The sequence below is a fragment of the Gastrolobium bilobum genome, unplaced genomic scaffold (genome assembly GCF_033153095.1).
Source record: "Gastrolobium bilobum isolate Gb01-03AN ecotype WA unplaced genomic scaffold, APGP_CSIRO_Gbil_v1 utg7653, whole genome shotgun sequence".
Taxonomy (NCBI): domain Eukaryota; kingdom Viridiplantae; phylum Streptophyta; class Magnoliopsida; order Fabales; family Fabaceae; genus Gastrolobium; species Gastrolobium bilobum.
Window position 1 is genome coordinate 151,023 of NW_026897564.1, and position 22,573 is coordinate 173,595.

Sequence of the window (22,573 nt, forward strand, 5' to 3'; positions counted from 1 at the left end):
TGTTTATAATTATTTGTATTTTTGTTCAGCCTATTTAAAAAGGCAACCATCAATATATCAAAGCAACCTATTGATACCATATTTTATCTATTAGGCAGAATCATACAAATAACTAAAAAGAATATTTAGCAAGGACGTTTATATGTTTTCTTAGAAAGACTTTTAATTAGGCAGTTTAAATTAGTGTATAAGTAAAGATCAACGTCCAAAGGGAAGTGTTATAAAATCATATTTATTGATACAAGGGAAAGTATGTTAAACTATGAATATTTTATTACTTTTTTAAGTTTTTACCAGATCGATATTTTTTTAGGAAGTTTTCATGAAACATATTTATAGTGTATGGTATCCAATAGATAATGTTATAAAATATTCGTGGAAGTGGATGATCTTTTTATGTTTCATGATATATATGACTTTTTATTTTCGCATAACATTTGATTTAAGTTTTAACCACCACACTAATAGTATGTTAAATACAATTGTTCACTTATTTATGTTTAGAGCCATACATAAAGACATGGCTTTTATGAGAAATTTAAGCTTTTTATGGATTCAAAACTATATGGTATTCTCATTTTTTCCACAGGTGGCGTTTGGTTGGCGTCTTTATCCAACTTTCCAAGGTAAGTGACAAAAGGATTCCATAACGACGTGTTTGGTGAAGCTCTTTCAGACAAAAAACCAGTCATCCAAGTTGCATAGGTTTTTGTACCAAAAAAAAAAAAAAAAAGTTGCATAGGTTTTTGATTTAGATCCGAAAAAGACGGCTTTCGGCACTGTTTGAAAACCATTTTTGTAAAACCACGACAAAGTCACTGTTTGCTTAATTTTTTTGTAACCAATATACCCTTTCCTGGTAATACGGCTGTTTGTTTGTTTAAGATAAGGGTATGGGGATAAAATCGTAATTTTATATCATTTACCTATCTATATTTTTTCCAAAACCAAACATAGAATTTCAAAATTTTCATATACTTTCCTGGTAAAATTTTATCGAACCAAACTACTTTTTTTTACATTTTCCTATCTATCTCACTTTATCTCACTTTCTTACCATTTCCCTATCAATTCAATTTCTCTAGTATTCTAAAAATTTCACCTCGCCACCTAAAGAGTTTATACTTATATCTTTCATTATTTTCTCTCTGTTTTTATTTCTTTCTCTCGTATTCCGTATTAATTTTATAATAAATATAACTTTATTTAGAAAATTTCATAGGTTATTATTTTTCACTTAAATATTAAATATTTTTTAAATATTTTTTACTTCTTTACAGATCTCTAAGTCAAGAATATTTTAGGTTTTTGTTGAGGCGTATGGATCTAAATAATTTACCCATTGATTTAAAAGAGTGTAATGAGCGTACAACTACATCAAATTCATTCACAATTTAATTTATTTTGAGTATACAGTTTAATCAATTTAAATTAAATGTGACTTCATTTTTATGAGTAATTTTTTTTTCACCAATTTCCTAACACTTTTTGTCTACGGGTCATTAGAAATGCTTTACTAATACAACAATAAGAAAGAACTCAGCCAATAACTATAATAAAACAGACCAAGTTCTAGAGTTACGAATCTGCATTACCTATAGAATTTATTTTAAGAAAGGATTTTTATTCAAAAGCATTAAAGTTTTCAAGTGAAAACAAGCATAAAAGGCAATCAAAGTGGTGCATCAAATTTCTAAGCATTAATAATTTCTGACAAAATATTATATATAACTTCCGAAAAATATAGCAACTCACCATTTAAAAAGAAAGTGAAATGAATCTAAGACAGAACTCACTATGCCAGGGTCAAGACACCCACAATTCTCAAACTAAAGAGAACCTCCACCATATTTTACGATTCAAAAAGTACATTCAATGACATAAAATTTTGACAATTTGTCAAATAATAGAATTAACCAAACTCTGTAGTCAGCATATTACTTGCTGACTCGGTAAGCCTGCAAATAAAAAAAAAAGTAAATCAGTTCAGTGTATATTGATATATAAATAAATATATACATGTATAAAAAAAAAGATAAATAAATATATATACAACACCAAAATAATTTTTTTTATGTATTTTACTAATTCTAAGCTAGGCTCACCTTGACCCTTTTTAGTAGCTCTTTAGCATTGCTATCATTTTTGAAGTGTTCTCTTACAGGCTGCATATTCCAAGAAACAATTATTTAGCTTGTGCCATGCACTGGAAATAAAGAAATGCAAGAATGATTTATTCCTGAGTTCACAAAAAATACATGCTATAAAACAACTAATCACAAGATGCTATCAGCACCAATAGCAGCTCTGTCGTCTATCTAACTCTAGTTTTTCTCTCCCAGGATCAATCATCTTAATTGAGAAATAAATGATGCAAATGTAAATAATCACTTGGGCCCCCAATAATAAAAATGTTATGATTTGTCCATGTAAATGGAGATGGATGGAGTCTAAGTGATACACTCCATAAACAGATGTACAAGCACAACTTTACTTGGACAAGTGAACGCATTAAACAATTTGAAATTTATTAACCTATCCACTTTATACATCATTGTAAATTTGCAAACCGAAACCACCACATTGAAATTTCAAACCCAACACATTATAACTATACCAACCAACATGATTTCAAGAATAGCATTATAAGTATATATGTACCTTTGCCATTCTAAAACATTGTTTCAACACAGAGTAAGAACACTACCAACCTAATACATATAGTTGAAATTGTACTTTTAAAACTTACAAGGAGAAAGAAAACAAGATGCACAAACATAATCAGAAAACATCACCTCCAGAATTTTATTCAACGACTTTGACAAAGCTGGTTTAAGGTCTCCTGGATGCAACTCCCCACTTTCATAGTCAGTGATCAGCTCTTCAAAGCTTTTGAATGTCCTAGTTTGAAGGGAAGAATGAACACATATTAACCAAACAATTTTTCAGCATAAAAGAGAAGTTAGAGAGCAACCAGAATTGATTCAAGAAATTAATACTTTTAATGGAATGTGAAGTTCAAACAGGGGAAATAGCAGAACTTACTTATTCCCACCATTATCGGCATTTCGCTCCACTGTAAACTCATTAAACCAGGGTAAGATGAGAAATTTAATGTACTCCAAGCATGGGTTTCCTTCCACAATCTTTGGTGGGCAATAAGCCTTTTTTATTTTCACATTCACTTCAGCCTACAATATCCAAATACAAAATTGAACAGTAACAACATAAGTTTTTCTTAAAAAAGAAAAAAGAAAAAAAAAAATTACCAAAAAGGAACTCCTGAAAAAATATTTACCATGAAGGAACAAATAGCCACAATTATACACAAAAGCACAACCTTTTATTTCTTCATACTAAATATTGAACTTCACCTTCCTCTTATTGACAAATTTAATAGCCCTATTAGCAACTTACCTCCTCATCTTCCATGAAAATGGAAGATGATGGGTCACTTTTTGACATCTTTTCTTGCCCTTGCTGTAGACCAGGTAACATGTCTGCAAATCACCCTTGAACAGTTAGTAAGAGATACACAAATTAAATATGGGAAAAATGTTTGTCCTTTTAAATGACACAAATTGTGTCATTTCACTCTCACAAAGAGGTGAGACCCACACCTTTATTTTTTTTTGTCCACTCTCTCCCCCTTTATCTATCTCTTTCTCTCACTTAAAATGACACAATTTTACATCCTTTAAAATGATACACACTTTTCCCATTAAATATATATTAGTTGAAAGGAAATTTGGAGAATACGGTGTGACAAGATAATGGGTTTGTTCTTCCTCTTGATGTCATCGCAATACTCTCTGGCAAGTACATTCACTTTTCGCTGATCCATTCCCAATTGGCAGATGTCGGCCTATTTTAAGATAAAAACATTCATGCATTATTCACTAATATGTTTCCAGCAAATTGATTACTATAGTTTCAGATGTTAGGACATAAGAACAGCATAATATCTGAATACTCAAACATTTAAAAAAAATAGGTAGTTTACATATAGAGACCATAGGAAAGTGGGAAGGAAAACCCAAGAACAGTATAACTGAAGTTAGAAGAAGAAATAATTCGCAGTCAGTACATTTAATTAACACATCCAGGGCAGTGCACGTCTATCATAATTTAATTTTGGGACAGTTCTCTACAGTAAACTGACAACATCCAATGTGAGCCTATAAGGGCATCATTTTAGAATGATTTTACGAAAATGTCATGCTATCAACATACACATGTCAAAAAAAATAAAAAATGATGTAAGCACCAATCCAATATATAGGAAAGAACTGAAATGCACCTTGAGGAAAAATATGTCAGCACACTGCATACATGGATAGAATATTTGTGCAGCAGTCAATTCATCCTGTTCACTTCGCCCCATGATTTGGCTACACCTATAATATGGAAAAACAAAACATGGACCAACAAATTAAGCCCAAATCGATAATTTACTAGATCATATCAAAAAAAAAATTTAAGAAAAAAGGAACCTGATAATCCTTTTAAGGTTGTTCTTCTGAGCTATATCCAACACAAGAGGCCAGTATTCATCAGCTCTCGAGTTAATCTCCTTCGATGACCATAAAAACTCAACTTTCCCTCCTTCCAGATCCATCCCAACAGCTTTCCAAATTTCAATAAAGTAGCGGCCAACAATCTCAATTTTCTTCAAATCTCCTCCCATTTTATTGTTTAGCTTGGCAAACCAATCAGCAATCCATATTTTCATACGGCAACCAGCAGATGTTAGCTTGTTCACACTGATTGCTTTCATGACTCCCTATATATAAGTGAAAGAACGTAACTATCCCTATGTAAGTCACACTATCATCAAAAGATTCCCTTCACCTCAAAAATCAAGTAGGCAACTATTCACTTCTTCCATTTTCTATAAGAAAATATCATTATTCAACAATTTATTTTCAATATTAGGATTCTTTTTTTAAACAGAGAGAGAGAGAGAGAGAGATGACCTGAGCTATGTGCATTCGTCCGGAGGGTTCGAAGCCATCATAGCAAACGGGTTCAGGCTTCTTAGCGAGGAGGTTAAGGAGCTCATCTTCTTGAATGCACTCTTCCCCGATGCTCCTCACGATCTGAAACCTCTGTTCCAGGGTCAACCTGGGACCAAAAAAACCTAAGAGTTATAACAATCATCGAACCTGGAATATGAAAATTGAAACCCTAAGAGTTGAGTTTGGAGAGTGTAGTAGAAGAAACTTACTCATGAGTTGGATTTGGGTTCGATGATTCGGCGATCTCGGGTTCGGAGACGGACAAGGATTCCATAGCTCCCGCTGCTGCTTGTTCCATTGGTGGATGAGTGATTGCCTTAATCTGAATTAGAACCCTGTTTTAAAGAAAACACAAATGGCGGCTCCACTGCTAACTCAACTCACCAGGACAAGATACCCTCACCACCATTTAGGAATCAGATCCCCTAATACACAAACTGTTACATTTATTTTATGGAAAATGCTTCTATTTATTTCATTTCACTTCCATAAAGAATGAGATTCGTACTATCTTTTTTATCAATTTTTATTTATTTATCTTTTTCTTTATTTTATTATAATTTTAACTATTATTTTATGTTTTCAATGTATTTCATTTTGAGAAAAATATTTCTGAAGTTATTACAGATAAGTTATCTGCATTTATTCCAAAACAATGTCATTTTGGTATTGAAATATTAAGGGAATGTTTGGTAGGGGTTTTTAATGAAGATAACCAGGCAACTTCTAGTGGCATTTTAGCATAACCATGTTTGGTAAAAGTTTCAAGAAAATTTAACCATGCAAATGCTTTACCCGACCATTGTAATTTGTTTACAAAATTTGATGGAAAATTAGGGGTGTGCAAAAAAACTGGTTCACTTGTCCTGTTTTTGATCTGATCTTGACTTCACCCATAAATACCTATTATTTTTAAACTGAGTTTAAATATTGACCCACTTTATTTGGGTACCTGACTTGTTTTAATAATGACTCATTGACCCAAAACTTGACCCATAGCCATTATGTCAAAAAAAAGAAAAAAAATTACAATTACATTAAAAGAAAAATTTTAACGTAAAATAATAACGTCAAAAAAATTTATGCAAAATATTTCAATCAATGTTATAAAAAAAAAAATATATTTCAATCAAAATTTTTCGAAATTTTTTTGGCGAAAAATATATTTATCAAAATTTGATGGAAAAAATTTTTGTAAATTTTTTTTACGGAATCTAAATTTCATCAAAATATTTCCCAAAAAAACATATTCATCAAAAATTTCGACGAAACACATTTCCATCGAAATGTTTTGACGGAAAAAAAATTCATCAAAATTCATTACATAATTCAAATTTCGGCGAAAGTTTTCGACGGAAACATTTTCGTTAAACTTTTTGACAAAAAAAAAATTCGTCAAAATTTTTAGCGAACACTTTTTCATCGAAAATTTTCAATTAAATATTTTCGTCAAGGTTTTTGATAAAAAATATTTCCAACAAAATTTTCAACGGAACACATTTCTGTCAAAAAATTTCGTATAAATTTTTGACAAAAAAAATTTCGATAAAAAATTTTGACGAAAAAATATTCTGTCAAAATACTTTAGAGAATCTAAATTTCGTCAAAAGTTTCGAATGAAACATTGCCCTGCAAACAATTTCCGTCCAAATTTTCGTCAGAACAAATTCCCATCGAAATTTTGAACGAAAAATATTCCGTCAAAATCTTTGACGGAATTCTTTTTTCGTTTAAAACATTTGATGGAGGAAATCATTTTCGTCAAAACTTTTGACGGAAACTAAATTTCGATAGAAAATTTATTTTTGTAAAAATTTTCATTAGAGAAAAAATTTCGTCACTTTTCGACAAAAAGTATTCCGACGAAAAAATAATTTCGTGACGAAATTTTTGTCGTTTGCAACGTAGAAATTTCGACGAAATTTTGTAACGAAACCAAGTCAAAAACGGGTCAGGTCAGATTTGACCCACTTCAGAAACCAAGTGAGAAGAACTTCAGAAACCAAGTCAGGTCAGATCCGACCCAGTTCTGAACTAGTTCAAAAAAACCCAAAACAAGTCAGACCTGACTTGGATCAAATGAAAGCGGGTCGGATCAAAATACCTGACCTATAAAAACCAAGTTGGGTCGAGTCGACACAAAAATATGACCCGACCTGACCCATGCACAGCCCTATGGAAAACACTGTTTCAAAAAACCATTGAGAATGAGGTATTTTCTTTTGATGGGAAAAGAAAAAAATGATTACAAATTTGGAGACTGAAATGCCCTTGGTTTACTTTTGGAAAAAGTGGAGTCTCTTAAAAAAAAATGGTATTTTCGTCTTTTCAATCTATTTCTCCATCAATATTTTAACTTCAACCAAATATAGACTCAGAAAATTTAACCCAATTTTTTCGATAATATTTCGGCCTACCAAACAACTTTTTTTTAACTTTCCTACAAAGCTCATTTTCTCATCATATTCCTAGTAATTGTATTTTCCTAGTAAAAAAAAAATTCTTCCTCTACCAAACGTCCCCTAAAAAATTATAAATAACTATTATAACCCTGAAAAAAATTAAAATTAAAAAAATACTACGATTTTCGCCCTAAAACGACAGCGTATTGAACTTACTGCAGTAACTGCAGAAAAAGTGAACCCTTTCATTTTAGTCTTTAATGTTTCTAAAGTGAACGTAGATAAGTTATCTCGCTTCCAAAATGACGTCGTTTTGGTTTAAACAATTATAATAAAAAAGACTATTGTAACCGAAAAAAAAATTATAATTACAAAAATATCTTAATTTCTGCCTCAAAACGATATCATTTTGGGTTCAATATAGATAAATTATCTGCGATGACTTTTTTTTTTTTTATATATTTATATGTTAGATCATTCTGCAATTTAGATGGAGACTGATCGGCTCGCATCATCAGTTACGATTTAAAATTAATTTGCAATCAATCTAAAATGTTAATTAAAAATATTAAATTTATTATCATCGGTTATGATTTGATAAATAAATATTTTTATTTTCGAGATAACAATTCAAATCGAAATTGATTGCATCAGATCGTAATTTATAATGAAAAAAAAAAAAATTAATTTGCAAACAAATTAGACATGATAATTAAAAACAAAAAAAAATATTATTACTGATGAATGGTTTTTTTTTCATTGTCAAAACTGATTAAATTAGATCATAATCGATAGGGGTGTTAACGGGCCGAGCCGAGCCGAGCTTTGATCTTAACGGGCAAAGCCTGTATTTAAGCGTGCCCGACTGACCTTAACATGTTACCTGTTACGAATATAATATTGGCCTCTGGCCTGGTTTATTTACAAAAAATAAAAGCCTGTGTGAAGCCTGTATTAACCTGTTAGCATGTTAAAGAATAAAAATAAGAGAACATAATTCAAAAAAAATTCAATTTCCAGATAGAAACCTTAGCTTCCAATTTGCAGCAATAATTTACAAAGTCTACAATAAATAAAAAAATTAAAGTGAGAGAAGGTAGATAACATGTTATATTATCGTAGCCCATTATAAAAAAAGTGCCAACAAAAATAAAAATAAAATAAATAAAATAAAAAATAAATTGACACAAACGAGCAGTGCACAGTGGAACGAATGAGTTTTTGTGGGTTTGTTTGTGTGAAGGAGGATGAAGGATAATATAGAACAACACTAGTAATTCCATAAATATACATAAATTCAATATATATCCAAATAGCATAATATAGAACAAAATTATTCAAAAAGTCTGTTAAACCAATAAAATGGGGTGAAATAAATTGATGAGAGAGAGTTATTACAAGTAGTATAAAAAGTATAAATAAATATTTATATACTAGACTAGCCTGGGATGCTCTAAGGCCGAGCTTCTGAATTAGAGCCTGAGACATTTTTATTAAACGAGCTTTTATATAAGTGCAAGCCTGGTTCCAACACGAGCTTTTATTAAACGAGCTCAGGCCTTTACGAGCCGAGCCAAAGGCCCCTGGCTCGTTTACCACCCCTAATAATCGATGGTGAAAAATTAATTTTTAAATGTAAAGATTTCAAAATTGTGTCTAAATTATTTACTATGTTAATTATTATTTGACTAAATAAATTTAATATTGATTTTAAAATAATAATAATGATATTATTTGCAATCTTAATTATTATTTATAATTTAATTAGGGAGAGATTTTACTTACAACTTATTTTCGTTTTCAACCTCTTATAACCATATCTTAACCGTTGATTTCTGTTGATTTCTGCAATCAACGGTTATCATTTATTGCGAATTAATAATTAATTAATAAATTTGATTTACGAAAATCTTAACCATTGATTGATGGAAATTGACGATTAAGATATGGTGGTAAGAGTTGTAAATGAAAATAGATTATAAATATAACATTTCCGGTTTAACTAATATCTAATTAGAATGAGGGAATAAAATAAAAAAATAATAAAATTTGATATAAACAACCACATCATGCTATGACATGATCCCATTACTTGCAAATGACAGTGTACACAATCAGATAGATACGCATGATCTCGTTAGTTACGTTTACGGGACATTGACCATGTTGCCACCTCTTTCATAAAAAATTACCGGATTGTAACGTTAGAAATTTTTTTTTGTCAAAATGCCACATCACAATCTCGCTAGTCTGATAAGCGAGAATGGTCTAGACACGTGTCAACATTTGAATGGTCAACCATTCTCGCTGGATTGCCCAGCTAGAATGACAGAATGCTGACACGTGACAAAAGTACAGACATTCAGATAATGCTTGTACTTTTGCCAGCATTATGTCATTCTAAACGTGAATGGTTGACCATTCAGACGTTAACATGTGTTCAAACCATTTCCGCTTGTTAGACCAGCGAGATTGTGATGTATCATTTTGGCAAAAAAATTTTCCTGACACGACAATCCGATGATTTTTTACCTAAAAGGTAGCAACATGGATAAAGTCCCTACATTTACATATGAGGTGTACGGTGTACCCAACCACATGCGCTGGGCGGATGATATGCGCAACTCTTGTCATGTGATAGTTGCGCACCCCTTAATTACGCAGCATGTGCAATTGGTCCCGGAAAATATTTTAACTCTGCATTAATTGTGTAATTTTTTTTTTAAATTGCATTTAGTATCATTAAAAACTAAATGCTTTCAATATCAAATTAAGAAGAAAAAAAAACTAGACGCTTTGGAAAGTGACAAACTGACAATGTGGTTTGCTACATAAAAATAATTTAAATTGACATAAATAACATAATATTTTTAGAGTAGAGTTATATTGATAAATTTTTTTTTACAAACTATACTATGTCTAACCGGTAAGTCTTATCGGTTAGATATAATGTAGTTTGTAAATATAATATTTTTCATATTTTTATTGATAAAAAATTATTTTCTACCTGTTATAATTATAAATATATAAAAATAATAATAATAATATTTATTTTAAAAATGATATGTAAGATTTTTTATGATTAATATCTTATAATTATGGCCATATCTCCTATGATATTGTTATAGTATTAGTTTTAGGATAAAAACTCAATAAAATTAAGGGCTTGTTCAAATGGTGATAAATGTGGACATGACAATAAAATAAAAAGGGGAAAACAAAATAAGATAAAAAATAGCTCAAGTGTTGGTGAGACCAATATCATGTCTTAACAAGTTTCAGTATGGTCAGGGTTAGATCAAATCATGATACTTTATAAAATTATGTATACAGTCTAATTTATCCTACTTTATAAAATTTATATTATACAGGATTTGGAAATTAAGCTCTAAATCAATAAATCATATCAAAGTGGTCAATTTAGTCCCACACAACACCTACCCTTTAATCCGTCTTTGCCCGATTAATTGCAAATCTGACCGTCTGTTTGAGTCATTCACCTCCTCTAATTCCTCCTACTCGAGTCTCATCGTATATTGAGTCATTCACCCGTTTTCAAGGATTAAGTAATGACAGAATATAATAAGTCATCATGTCTAGCATTTTCCGGTCTAAAAGATTTTACAACTATAGGCGATGGTTATTTTATCTGCATATATTAGCAAGTAAAAATAAATAAAATGGAGATTATTCTGCTTATTTTTTTTTTTAATATTTATCTTTCTCTCTCTTCTTTAGATTCTGATCTAACCGTACTGGAGAACGGGAGAATGATAAGCAAACGTAGGTAGAAAAAAAAAATATAGAATAATATATCTTACTAAAAATAAAAAATAAAAATGGGTACCAAAAAATATCAACTAATGGACCATAATATCTTCGTTCAAATCCCTCAAGATTAACAAGAGGCAAATGTCGCTTTTACCTCTTAGATAGAATAAAACTCATGTTTGTTCACAAATTAACAGGAAATAATATCTCCAAGAGGATAAATTAGTTGGGACTTTTGAAAACATGAACTTCCAACAAGGGAACTTCTTTGTCAATCAGCTCAAAGATGCAAACATCTCCAGCTCGCAATTTACTCTCTGTTGCAAACAGAGACCAACCAGAAGAGAAGCGGGTAAATGTACTGTAACCGGTCAACTTCACAGGCCACGATCTTTTCCCAAGCTGAATTATCACATTCTGCTCCTTGCTCTCATTATTTACGAACTTCGGTACATACGCCTGCATAATGTAACATTACTGCAAGAGTTAGAAGTTCATAACATAATTACCTAGAGTTTATGAATGTATAACGTCTGCAATAAGCGTAACATAAATGTTTCACACCATAGATTGTATTTGTTGTTCAACCCTACCAATGCACGTTCTGACAGATGAACTGGCTTTATGAACACCGTGAAAAAAGGATTGTATGAGACGAATTTCTTAGCTACTTCCTGAGCTCTAACATGCTTGGGCCAATTCAACGATGAAGTTCTTTGAGTAGTTCTCCCACCTGTGGAATGATAACGAAAAGAAACAAGTCAAAGCCAATTAAAGAGATGTCATCTGGAGCATCTTGAAAATTGAGTTTATTGGTTTCAACTCTAGTTTTTTGATATAGAGCAGAAAGATACTAGGAAATTTGACCCTTCATGATTTTGAAAATGTTAAAGTGCGCTATGCTACCCTTCATGTTTATGCATTCCTCCATGTGCAAGTGCAAATAATATCTTCCTTGGGGGCACATACACTCATTGGTGACGTAATTTGAAAGAGCCATTGTGGAAATCATAAACCACCCATAAATGTTGAACGAAAAGTCTAATAGAAGATATCACTTAAAAGGAAAAACAAATCATGAAATCCATACCTTTCAGTTGGTGCTTGAGAGATTTCTGAAACTCTGTCCTTTTATCAGATTGATCACCTGCATGCAACTTTTGCAGATTGGAGCTAATTTCCATATTCCTATGAGTCCCATATCTCATTTTCTTACGAGATGGAGCAGAAAACAGTGGTGAGTTTGGCCTGGTCTTTTTCTTTGGAGGGATTCCCCCCAAAATTTTCAATGATTCATCATCACTCTGGTTATGATCATCCTTTTCGTCACAATTGTCATTGGAAGGATAATCTATTTCTAGAGCACTCTGGTCAAGTATGAGTACATCAAACTGTGAAGTACCTTCATATTTAAACATAACCAAATAACCATGATCTAGAGAGTAATTTTCAACAAATTCTTTCCAACCCTTTTCGAACCAAACTTCATCGTTCTGTTTTGTCCAATACACTTTCCATCCTGAGCCATCTGGAGGCCTGATAAACACTGGATTTGACAAACCACCTCCATAACTCCTTGTAAACTTATTGGGTATTTTCTACAAAGAACCTGTTGGTTAGTATGCCAAACAAATGTTCATAATCCTATCACAAATATAACGGTAATCTTAACTTCACTAGTTTTTCCGAATCAATTCTCTAGTGCTGATATTTACAGGTAAATGATTCCAAAGACAGGATAATAGCAATGACAAAGAATACTTACAAGTCTTTCAATATTAGTTTTAAGAATAATCTTGAAGAAATGAATAGGCAGGATTGCATTTCGCCGGCCAAAATGAGTCGTCATAGATAGACTTGAAGTTGAGAAGCTGTGTCGCTTCAGATACCAAGAACAAGGAAGCTATCTATGCTTGCAATATGCCCTCCTAAGTCCTAAGTAAACGCTGGTCACTCAGAGCAAGTGAAAATTCGATCTCAACTTCATAATTGATTCAGAGTCACGACTCACGAGACAACTATGCATTATGCACTTATATGATCCTCTAATTAATCACCCATAATATAATGTACGGTGGATCTCGAACCTGCCACACGTTTAACTCAACCATTCATATTCATATTAGTTGCTGGACTTGGAAATTGAAATCATCATTTATTTGCAATACTTCGAATTACTCTCCTAAATATAAAATTCTTTGCTGTTCTCATCTTGTCTATACAAAATTCTTATAGCAACAAGTCAAGAGAAAAAAAATTAAAATTTAGGATTTCATTTTTTAATGATATTATTGAGAGAGGACAGAGCAGTGTAAAATTATTCTTCTGTGACTGAACGCCAGTTGGGGTTTAATGAAGAGTTGTAATTATTGATAGACTTATGTTGATTAATAATATTCCATGGGAGTTTTTGAGTGAGATGTAGACATTTATTGATCCTTAATATTATAATAAAATATGTAAAACTCTATTAAATATAAAAAAAATAACCAATAAAATTCCGGTACCATGGAAAAATAAACTGGTACCGTATTAATCCTGAGGTTCAATATAAAGAGAAGTAATAATTTTGTTAATTAATTAGTAACTTGAAAGCTATTTATTACCAAAACATCCCAATTGCTTAATGGCATGAAATCTGAACCGCTTACACTGAAACCTCCCATATATCACATCAGGTTTTCCGTTGCATCTATTGTGCTCGCACACACCCAACTCCTGACTCTAGTTGGCAAACCAAAAGAATTCTTTACCACTTGTCGAGTTCATTCTTTTTAATGTTGCATTATTAATCTTAAAGTTCATTTCCCCACTACCATCAATCAAGGCCAGCAAGTAAGATCTACAGAAATGAACTCCTTCAAATTATCAAGCCAGACAATACCGCATGAACTGTTTCCAATGTCCCTAATGCTATAACGTGGTAACCATTGCAGAAATTCTTTACATTTTTCCTTTGATATTGATTATAACAGAATTTTTTTTTTTCCTAATGGATTAACAACTTTCCAACATGCTTCCGGACTTAAAAGTGAATGTTGTTGTTTTTTTTTTTTTTTGGATAAAAGTCAATATTGTTAAACTCAGACTAGTCATAGACTCATTCAGGGTACTATGGATCAATGGTTAGACTGACTAAATTAAATTTATATAATAAATACATTATAATAGACAGATAGAATTAAGTGTAAATATAGCATGTAAGATATCAAACATTTACCAATTTTATACCATTTTTGCAGAACCTATCCACCGTTCCAGTTTTCATTATTCTGTGCTTAAAACAATGCAATAGAAGAATTTTATAATAAATTTTACGTTAATTTATTCATGAATATTAAATTTTTTTAATACTAGTCAAATAACTAACCGCCATACAAATTGACTCGACCATATATATACTCTTTGTACTCTTCCTTCAATATGCATCTACCAAAACTTGAACCATAAAGGAATAACATGTAACGTAAATAATAACAGACAATAAAGTTAACTTAAAAGTAAATATTTTATTTAAATCGAATTAAAAAATGTTGAGGGGGTTATTGAAAATAGGTGATACTGCAGTAGACATAAATTCTAACTTATCCTGCTTCATAAGATTTAGATTATACACTAAATTGGAATTTTTGCTCAAAATCATATGCAGGTGGTCATTTTAGTCCTATGGTATTATGTAATGTATTGGATCTGTTTGCTTCTAAATGAATAGGTAGGATTGCATTTCGCTGGCCAAGATGAGTAGTCATGGATGGAATCTGAAGTTGAGAAGCTGTGTCACTCCTGTACCAAGAACATAGAAGCTATTTGCTGTTTGCATCACTTGTCAGAGCAAGTGAAAAACTACTATGAATCATGCTCTTATGATCCTAATTAAGCGACCTGCCTCGTACACAATTCCAATGATTAGTTGATCATCACCTACCATACAATGTACCACTCAAAAACTCCTCGGTTTTTGATATGAGGAAGATGGATTCATGTATTGTGTGGAATCAATGGCGTTTTGAGTTTATCTCGAACCCTGCAATACGTTTAAGTTTAACTCAACCTTTCATATTACTTGCATTGAAATCGTCATTTATTAGCAGCACCTCTAATTACTCTCCTCGAAATATTAGCCGTCCTCATCCTCTATTGTTTGTATAAAATCCTTATACCAACACATTAAAAGAAATTCAAAATTTAGGATTCGACTTTCTAATGATATTATTAGTAGAATTATATTGATTAATAATATTATTCCACGGGAATTCTCAAACACTTATTGATTCCTAATATTACGATAAATTATTTTTAAGAGTTTATTAAGTAGCGATAGGATATTGTTAGTTTGTTACTACCAAATAATATTATTACCAATATTGCTACCATATCTTAACCATTGATTTCCGCCAATCAACGATTATTATTTTCACAAATCAAATTCATTAATTAATTATTAATTCGCAATAAATTATAACCGTTGATTGACGAAAATCAACGGTTAAGATATGATAGTAACATTGGCAGTGACATTATTTGATAGTAATAATAATATCCAAAAGATTCCGGAACCATGGAAAAATAGATCGGTGCGTATTAATCTCTTTCCACCACCGTTAATTATCACGCCAAACAACATAATATATGAATTGTTTCCAAGGTCTAAAGAATCACTTCAACCCAAAATTTTAAGATGTTAGATGAGTGCCTTCTAATGGTTTATATTATTATCTAATACAAGGTAGCCACAACTCAAATCAAAGAAGAGTTCACTATAATTGAGATTAGTAGTTAGTCCACCCTTCCAATTGATTAAGAATTTACTTGTTTTTCCACTTAACTAAGATTACATAAAATATAACAATAACAAGTAGGGGTGTTCGCGATCTGGATTGGAACGGTTTTGGAAGCAAAAATCATTCGATCCAATCCCTTCGGTTTGATCATGTAATCATCCATTTGGTTTAGATTTTTTTTTCAAATCCGATCCGATCCAATCCAAAATTCTAAAATTTGTTTCATGATTATTGTGCAAATAACATCTTTTGCATATATTGGCTTTGTAATTTTATTTTTTTAAAATACAAAAGCATCAGTAAACGATAATATATATTTTTTCTTTTGGACAATGAGATATGAAGCTCTACATAGATGAAATTTTGTTGATGAGATGTGACTAGATTTTTTTGGGGTTTAGTTGATGGGTTAATGGTTTTTGGATTTAGAAATTTTTGAGCTATGATTGGGAAATATCCAACTAGGTAGAGAGAAATTAATATATTGGATTGGATCGATTTTCATCTACCAATTCGAAAACCGATCCAATCCAATTAAAATTTGCATTTTATTTTTATTTTTAATTTTCGATTTATTCGGTTATCGATTTTTCGGTTCAGTCACATCGGTTGATGAACACCCCTAATAACAAGTCTTTGAAAGAACTTCCAAATACTCAATTTTCACTCATCAAATATGTCTCCTCTGGTTACAAGTCCTCCCTATTTATAAGAAATTTTAAAAACAAAAACAATACATAGAGAAATCTAATCATTAACTATCCTTTAATTTTTGAATTTAACCAAATAATTAAAAACACTAAAATTAAGCAAATTAAACATTAATGTTGATTTTCGTCAACTAAGTTGAGGGGTAAATAATTAACAATTTATTCTCCTTAATTATATTTAAATGCTGAAACTTTTATACTCCTTTACTAAAAATAGGAAAAAATATGACTCAGGTGACACCAACCATAAAAAAGTAGGGAAGATACTTTCTATAAGAGAGCTAATTAAGCACAATTTATCCTAAAATAACTTCGGAACCCAATTAAATTTGAACCTTAAAGTTGGCACATGAATGTGCATAATTTATGCTTAAAATGATGGACGCATGCATAAAATGACCTAGCATCTTATATTCTCTATTTAAACTTAATGATGTTGCTCTCGTGGTAACCATGGCATAAGTTCTTTGAGTTTTCCTTGGTTTTGATTACAATTGTTTGTGGTGAGAAGTTTTTTCAACAGGCTTTTGCCATTAATCAGTTACCAACTCATTGTTTCTCTGTCTAATTCTCTGTAGTAAGTCATTCACAAATTAAAGTATTAGGATTTCAGCAGAAACTAATTGACATTCACTGGCCTGATGTAAATAATGACTAGCCTAGGGTAAACACAAGGAAAATATGGATTTTCTAAGCACTGAGCCTTTAGAGAGACACGTAAATTCTAGATACAACTACTTCTGAAGTTTGCACTGTTAAATGTTATTTTCTCCCAGCTACCTTCTTGTGAACTATAGTTTTTCAGGAGGTTCCATGTAGAGTATGAAGGGGAACTTGACCCCAAACCTAGGGATCTACTCATTACGGGCCAGAGGCCTACAAGGAGCAGAAACCAGCCCAGATATCTTAAGGACTACGAGTTGTATTAAATAGATGTCGGCCCATCAATTAGCATTTAAGCCCAGCCTATTTACGCTCAATTCCTGCTTCAGGTATTAGAGACTTATATTATATGGTTTTGTAACTGGGTATGCGGAGCATATGAATGAAGTAAAGTTTTCTTCCCTTTGTCTTCTCGATCCCTTGAATCGCCTAAAACGTATGTAGGTGCAGTTTCAAACCCATTCCATGCGTCAGGTAAAATGACAACTTTCGTGGAAAGAGAGAGCACAATTGTAATGGTAAATGTAATGTAACATGTTCCTAAATATTCAAATGGTTGAATTTTTGTCATTTCAAATTACATAAGTTATATCATTTAGACACAAAAAATAAAAATCATGAGAAGAAAGTAGATATTTTTTTTTAATTTAAATTTTAAATAAAAAATATTATTTTGTGTCTATCTCTCTTAAAATGACATAACTTTATGTCATTTAAAATTACAAACATTTTTTCCATATTCAAAATGTATAGGAACATTTTGAACAGAATTGTATAATTCAAATATAATATTTAAATGGTTAAGTGTTTATCATTTTAAATGACACAATTTTATATCATTTTTAATGAAATTATGTTATTTTGATATATTTTTTTAAATTTAGAAAATAAAAGAGATAGAATGCAAAAACACATCAAAACAACATAATTTTATTAAAAATAACACAAAGTTCATCAAGTAGTTCTTAAAAAGACACATGCCACTGAAGTTACTATTTCTGAACAAAAACTAATCACTCTTATCCTTTCAAATATTTCATTTTCTCAATCATTATTCTTGCCAAAAAAACCACATATATATATATATGGGCGTTCGTTATAAAATTTGCATAAATTTGATAGTAAAATAAGAAATTCGTGCATTAAAGTAATCATGGATCATAGAATCTTCCTTCAAAAATTTCAAATTTAACTCCAACCAAAGCTGGAACAGAAAGTGGTATTTCTTCAAATTTTCACAAAAAAGAACAGCCCAAAGCGGATAAATTAACTACGGCTTTTGAAAACATGAACCATAAAAACGGAATCTTCTCGGTTAATCAGTTCAAAGACACAAACGTCTCCTGGTTGCAATTCAGTTTCGCTTGCAAACAAGGACCAACCAGCAGAGAGTCTATTCCTTGAACGGGACTTGTGACTACTGAGCAACTTCACATGCCATGATCCTTTCCCAAGCTTCAGCGTCACATATTTATCCTTGTTCTCAATATAACCTTTCAAATCTGGTACGCTCTGAATAATATAATATTATCACTAGAGTCAGAACAGAACCTAGGCTACGAGTACTTGATGAACGTAAATGTTTCAATATGATTAAACCTACCAGCTGGGATTCTGCCAGATGAACAGGCTTTAGGAAAACCGTGAAAAATGGATTGCATGAGATGAAATTTTTAGCTACTTCCCGAGCTTTTACTTCGCGTGGCCGATTCAGTGATGAAGTTCTTTGAGTAGCCTTCTCACCTGTGGAATACAAAAGAAAAGAAGTCTCGGCCAGTAAAAGACACGCTTGTGGAGCATCTTGAGAATTACTAACTTCCATAGTTGTGTTGGTTTCATCTCAAGCTTTTATCAGGTAAAATAAACTGAGAATTCTGATCCCTCATTGTTGGGTTTTAAACTTTATTTGAATAAAAGAAAATAGAAAATGAAAGGTTTTTTGGTGAAGAGGTGTGTCTCTTAGGAATTTGTTAGTGGACATTAATGAGTTTAAAGTTTCTAAGAAGTAGTCATTAATGTGTTTAGATTTCCTAAGTTAGTCATTAGTATTTCTAGTTATTTGCTATTGCTTTTAAATAGTACCATGTAAATCATTTGAATGTAAAGATTTGAATGTTAAAAGATATACAAAGAGGTATATTCAGAGAACTCCTTGTATGTTTGAAGTGTTTGAGAGAAACACCATTAGAGGACCTGTGATTCACACTCATGATATTGCAAATGTAAGAGAGACAGGATCATTTGACATCAGTGTCAAATTTAAAGTTTAACATCTCTTCTAAGAGCTATTGAATCAAAAAAGAACGACTCTGAAGCATGTGGCATATTGACTTTTTTTGATCTTTCAGACGATGATGTCAAAAGATCATACCTCAATGTAAAAATGTTGTCTTTACCGTATATAAAAAAATAAGTAGAAAAAAATTCCTTGAAGTGAGTTTGTCTATAACTTTAGCCTTATCATATAAATATAATACTAGTATTCGGGTGTTATTATAAGAGATCTAGAGAGTCAATAATTTTGTTAAATGATAATCTTGATCCATATCAAAATATGAAACGAAAACACGATCAAACGAAAAGTATTTGACACCATGAGATTAAAGTATTGTTTCTCTAATAATATGAGTATGCATAAATTCTTTAGTATAGATGCATAGAATACTGAAGGGAACAGAAACCTTATTGCTGGTGTGCATAGGATCAAGGAGGAGATCATAAACCACCGAACACAAGTGTTGAATGGAACGTTTAATAGAAGAATACTCCAAGCAATAACGATTAAAAGAAGAAACAAACAATAAAATCCCTACCTCTCATTTTCTTATGAGGTCTAGGAGAAAATAGTGGTGACTTTTGTCTAGCCTTCTGAGGGTAGTCTATTTCTAGAGCACTCTGGTCAAGTATGACCACGTCAAACTGGGAAGTTCCTTCATATTTAAACACCACCAAGTAGCCATTATCTAGACAGTATTTTTCAGCAAATTCTTTCCAACCTTTTTCGAACCAAATCTCACCATTCTGTTTTGTCCAGTACACTTTCCATTCAGTGCCATCTGGAGGCTTGACAAACACTGGATTTGATAAACCACCTCCATATCTCCTTGTAAACATATTAGGTATTTTCTGTGAAGAACCTGTTGGTTAGTATGTAAAAAGTGCTCATATTCCTGCCAGTAATACAACACTCATATAAACTTCACGTGTTTTCCTATTCAAATAGCTGGTGCTTATGTCTTTATATTATTTCAATCTAATATCAATAGCAAATATCTCAGATACAAATATGACATATATGACTATATGCTAGAAGCCTGAGTAGAAATACTTACAATCCTTTCAAGATTAGTTTTAAGAATTATCTTGAAGAAACGGATTTGCAGGATATCATTTCCCCCGATACGATGGTAAGCCATGGATGAAGTTTCTGTTTCTCCTACACCAAGAACATAGAAAACTAGCGGCATGCCCTCCTTAAGTAAATGCTGCTCAGAGCAAGTGCAGCTATTCATTTATGATCCTAATAAAGCTACCTGCCTCCTACTTAATTGTCATGATTGACTGTCTGAACAAATTTAAATTTGTCTATGGGACGTTTCATCTTTCTACTTGGCACATTTATTATTTTTTATATCAATCAATCAGTGGAATAAGGGTGCGTTTAAAACCTCGAGCTTGCCACGGCACCACCCATAATGATAAATTGATAATGTAAAATGATATTCAAAAAATTTCTTTGAGATTTAGTTTTTCCGCTCTAAAACACATACTCGGTGCTGTTTGTATTTGTCATTTAACATTACACAACAAATTTTTTTACACACATAATATTTTATGGGGCTTACACTTTTTGAAGAAAAAAAAATTACGGAATGCAAAATGAATCTTTATAACATTACACAATCACTTTTCCTACAACATAACTCTTATAAAACTCTACTTATAATTGAATAAAGTTAAATATAATTAAATTATTTTTTAATATTTTGTAGTATAATGAAAACGTTTATATTTTATTATTTGTTAAGTAAATTAAATGCTTAAGAAGCTAGTAAATAATACATCTGTTTTACTTCATATCAGAAAAAAAAAATATTCAAGAAAATAAGATAGAATAATTTTCATCAGGTTTAATTTCGTTTTATCTTATTTTAAATAATCTAAACAAGGATAATATCATTACTTTCCCTCTCATTTCATCTGTTTTCCATCTATCCAAACATATTATAAGCACACTCAGAACAAACAAATAACAACCTTACAAGATCTTAAATTGACAAAGCGGAAAGCCAATGCATGAAGACTAGAATGTGAAGCAAGATTTGACATAATCGGATTCATTTGCAAGACTTAGAGCAGTATGTTCCGCGAGAAGCAAGCCAAGTTGAAACAGCAAATTAGAATGTTCCGCGAGAAGCAACCTTAAGAATTGAGCGGAATATTCCAAATTAGAATATTCTCCGTTTTCATATATATATATATATATATATATATATATATATATATAAATATTTATCTTTTGAAGGATATATATAATCTTATACCATTTTGGATTGTAACCGTTAATTTTTGTTAATTAACAGTTAAATTTATTAGGTCAAACTTAATGGGTTAAATTTATTATTAATTAATTAATAATTTTAACTCAATAAATTATAATTATTGATTGACGAAAATCACTAATTATATTCTTTAAAAGAATAAATATTTTTCTCATATATATATATATAGCGGTAGGATCTTTTGACACCAGTGTCAAATTTGAATTTCGATACCTCATCTGAGAGCCACTGGATCAAAAAAAACCAATGGTGTCATATGAGCCACAAATCAGAGTCGTTGATTTTTTTTTTATCCAATGGCTCTCAGATGAGGTGTCAAAATTCAAATTTGACACTGGTGTCAAAGGATCCTGCCTCGTATATATATATATATGAGCTAAAATATGCACTTACTTGTTTATATTATTTACCTCTTATAATAGAAAAGTGTGTTATTTTAAATGACAAAAGTTATTTTATTTCACATACACATGAAGATAAAATTTGTACTTATATATTTTATTTTTTCTTTATTTTTTTAATAGGACATATATCTATTTTTGTCTATAAAATAATATAATTTTTTAAAATGACACGTATTTTTTTCGTTCAAATAAATACTGTCTGAACAGAAAATGAACCATCACCCTTTGTTCTGCCCCACCACACAGAGAAGTTGCCATTTTA

At 31.1% G+C, this 22,573-nt stretch overlaps 3 protein-coding genes across 3 annotated transcripts; all 3 read right to left on the reverse strand.

Moving 5' to 3' along the window:
* Window positions 1-1,677: 1,677 nt before the first annotated feature.
* Window positions 1,678-5,444, reverse strand: LOC133308134 (tyrosine--tRNA ligase 1, cytoplasmic). Its single transcript, XM_061508737.1, has 10 exons — window positions 5,228-5,444; window positions 4,977-5,124; window positions 4,494-4,783; window positions 4,301-4,397; window positions 3,760-3,865; window positions 3,418-3,500; window positions 3,046-3,191; window positions 2,796-2,901; window positions 2,106-2,165; window positions 1,678-1,958 (listed from the first exon to the last, which is right to left on the reverse strand). The coding sequence occupies exons 1-10, from the start codon at window positions 5,314-5,316 to the stop codon at window positions 1,938-1,940; spliced, it is 1,146 nt and encodes a 381-aa protein (XP_061364721.1). The 5' UTR covers window positions 5,317-5,444; the 3' UTR covers window positions 1,678-1,937.
* Window positions 5,445-11,413: 5,969 nt separating this feature from the next.
* On the reverse strand, window positions 11,414-13,040 carry LOC133308153 (B3 domain-containing transcription factor VRN1-like). The gene is made up of 4 exons (XM_061508755.1): window positions 12,957-13,040; window positions 12,350-12,789; window positions 11,785-11,917; window positions 11,414-11,635 (listed from the first exon to the last, which is right to left on the reverse strand). Exons 1-4 carry the CDS (start codon window positions 13,038-13,040, stop codon window positions 11,414-11,416), a joined length of 879 nt encoding a protein of 292 aa, XP_061364739.1.
* Window positions 13,041-18,611: 5,571 nt separating this feature from the next.
* On the reverse strand, window positions 18,612-20,857 carry LOC133308154 (B3 domain-containing transcription factor VRN1-like). Its single transcript, XM_061508756.1, has 4 exons — window positions 20,678-20,857; window positions 20,159-20,471; window positions 18,949-19,088; window positions 18,612-18,857 (listed from the first exon to the last, which is right to left on the reverse strand). The coding sequence occupies exons 1-4, from the start codon at window positions 20,855-20,857 to the stop codon at window positions 18,612-18,614; spliced, it is 879 nt and encodes a 292-aa protein (XP_061364740.1).
* Between the last annotated feature and the right edge of the window lie 1,716 nt (window positions 20,858-22,573).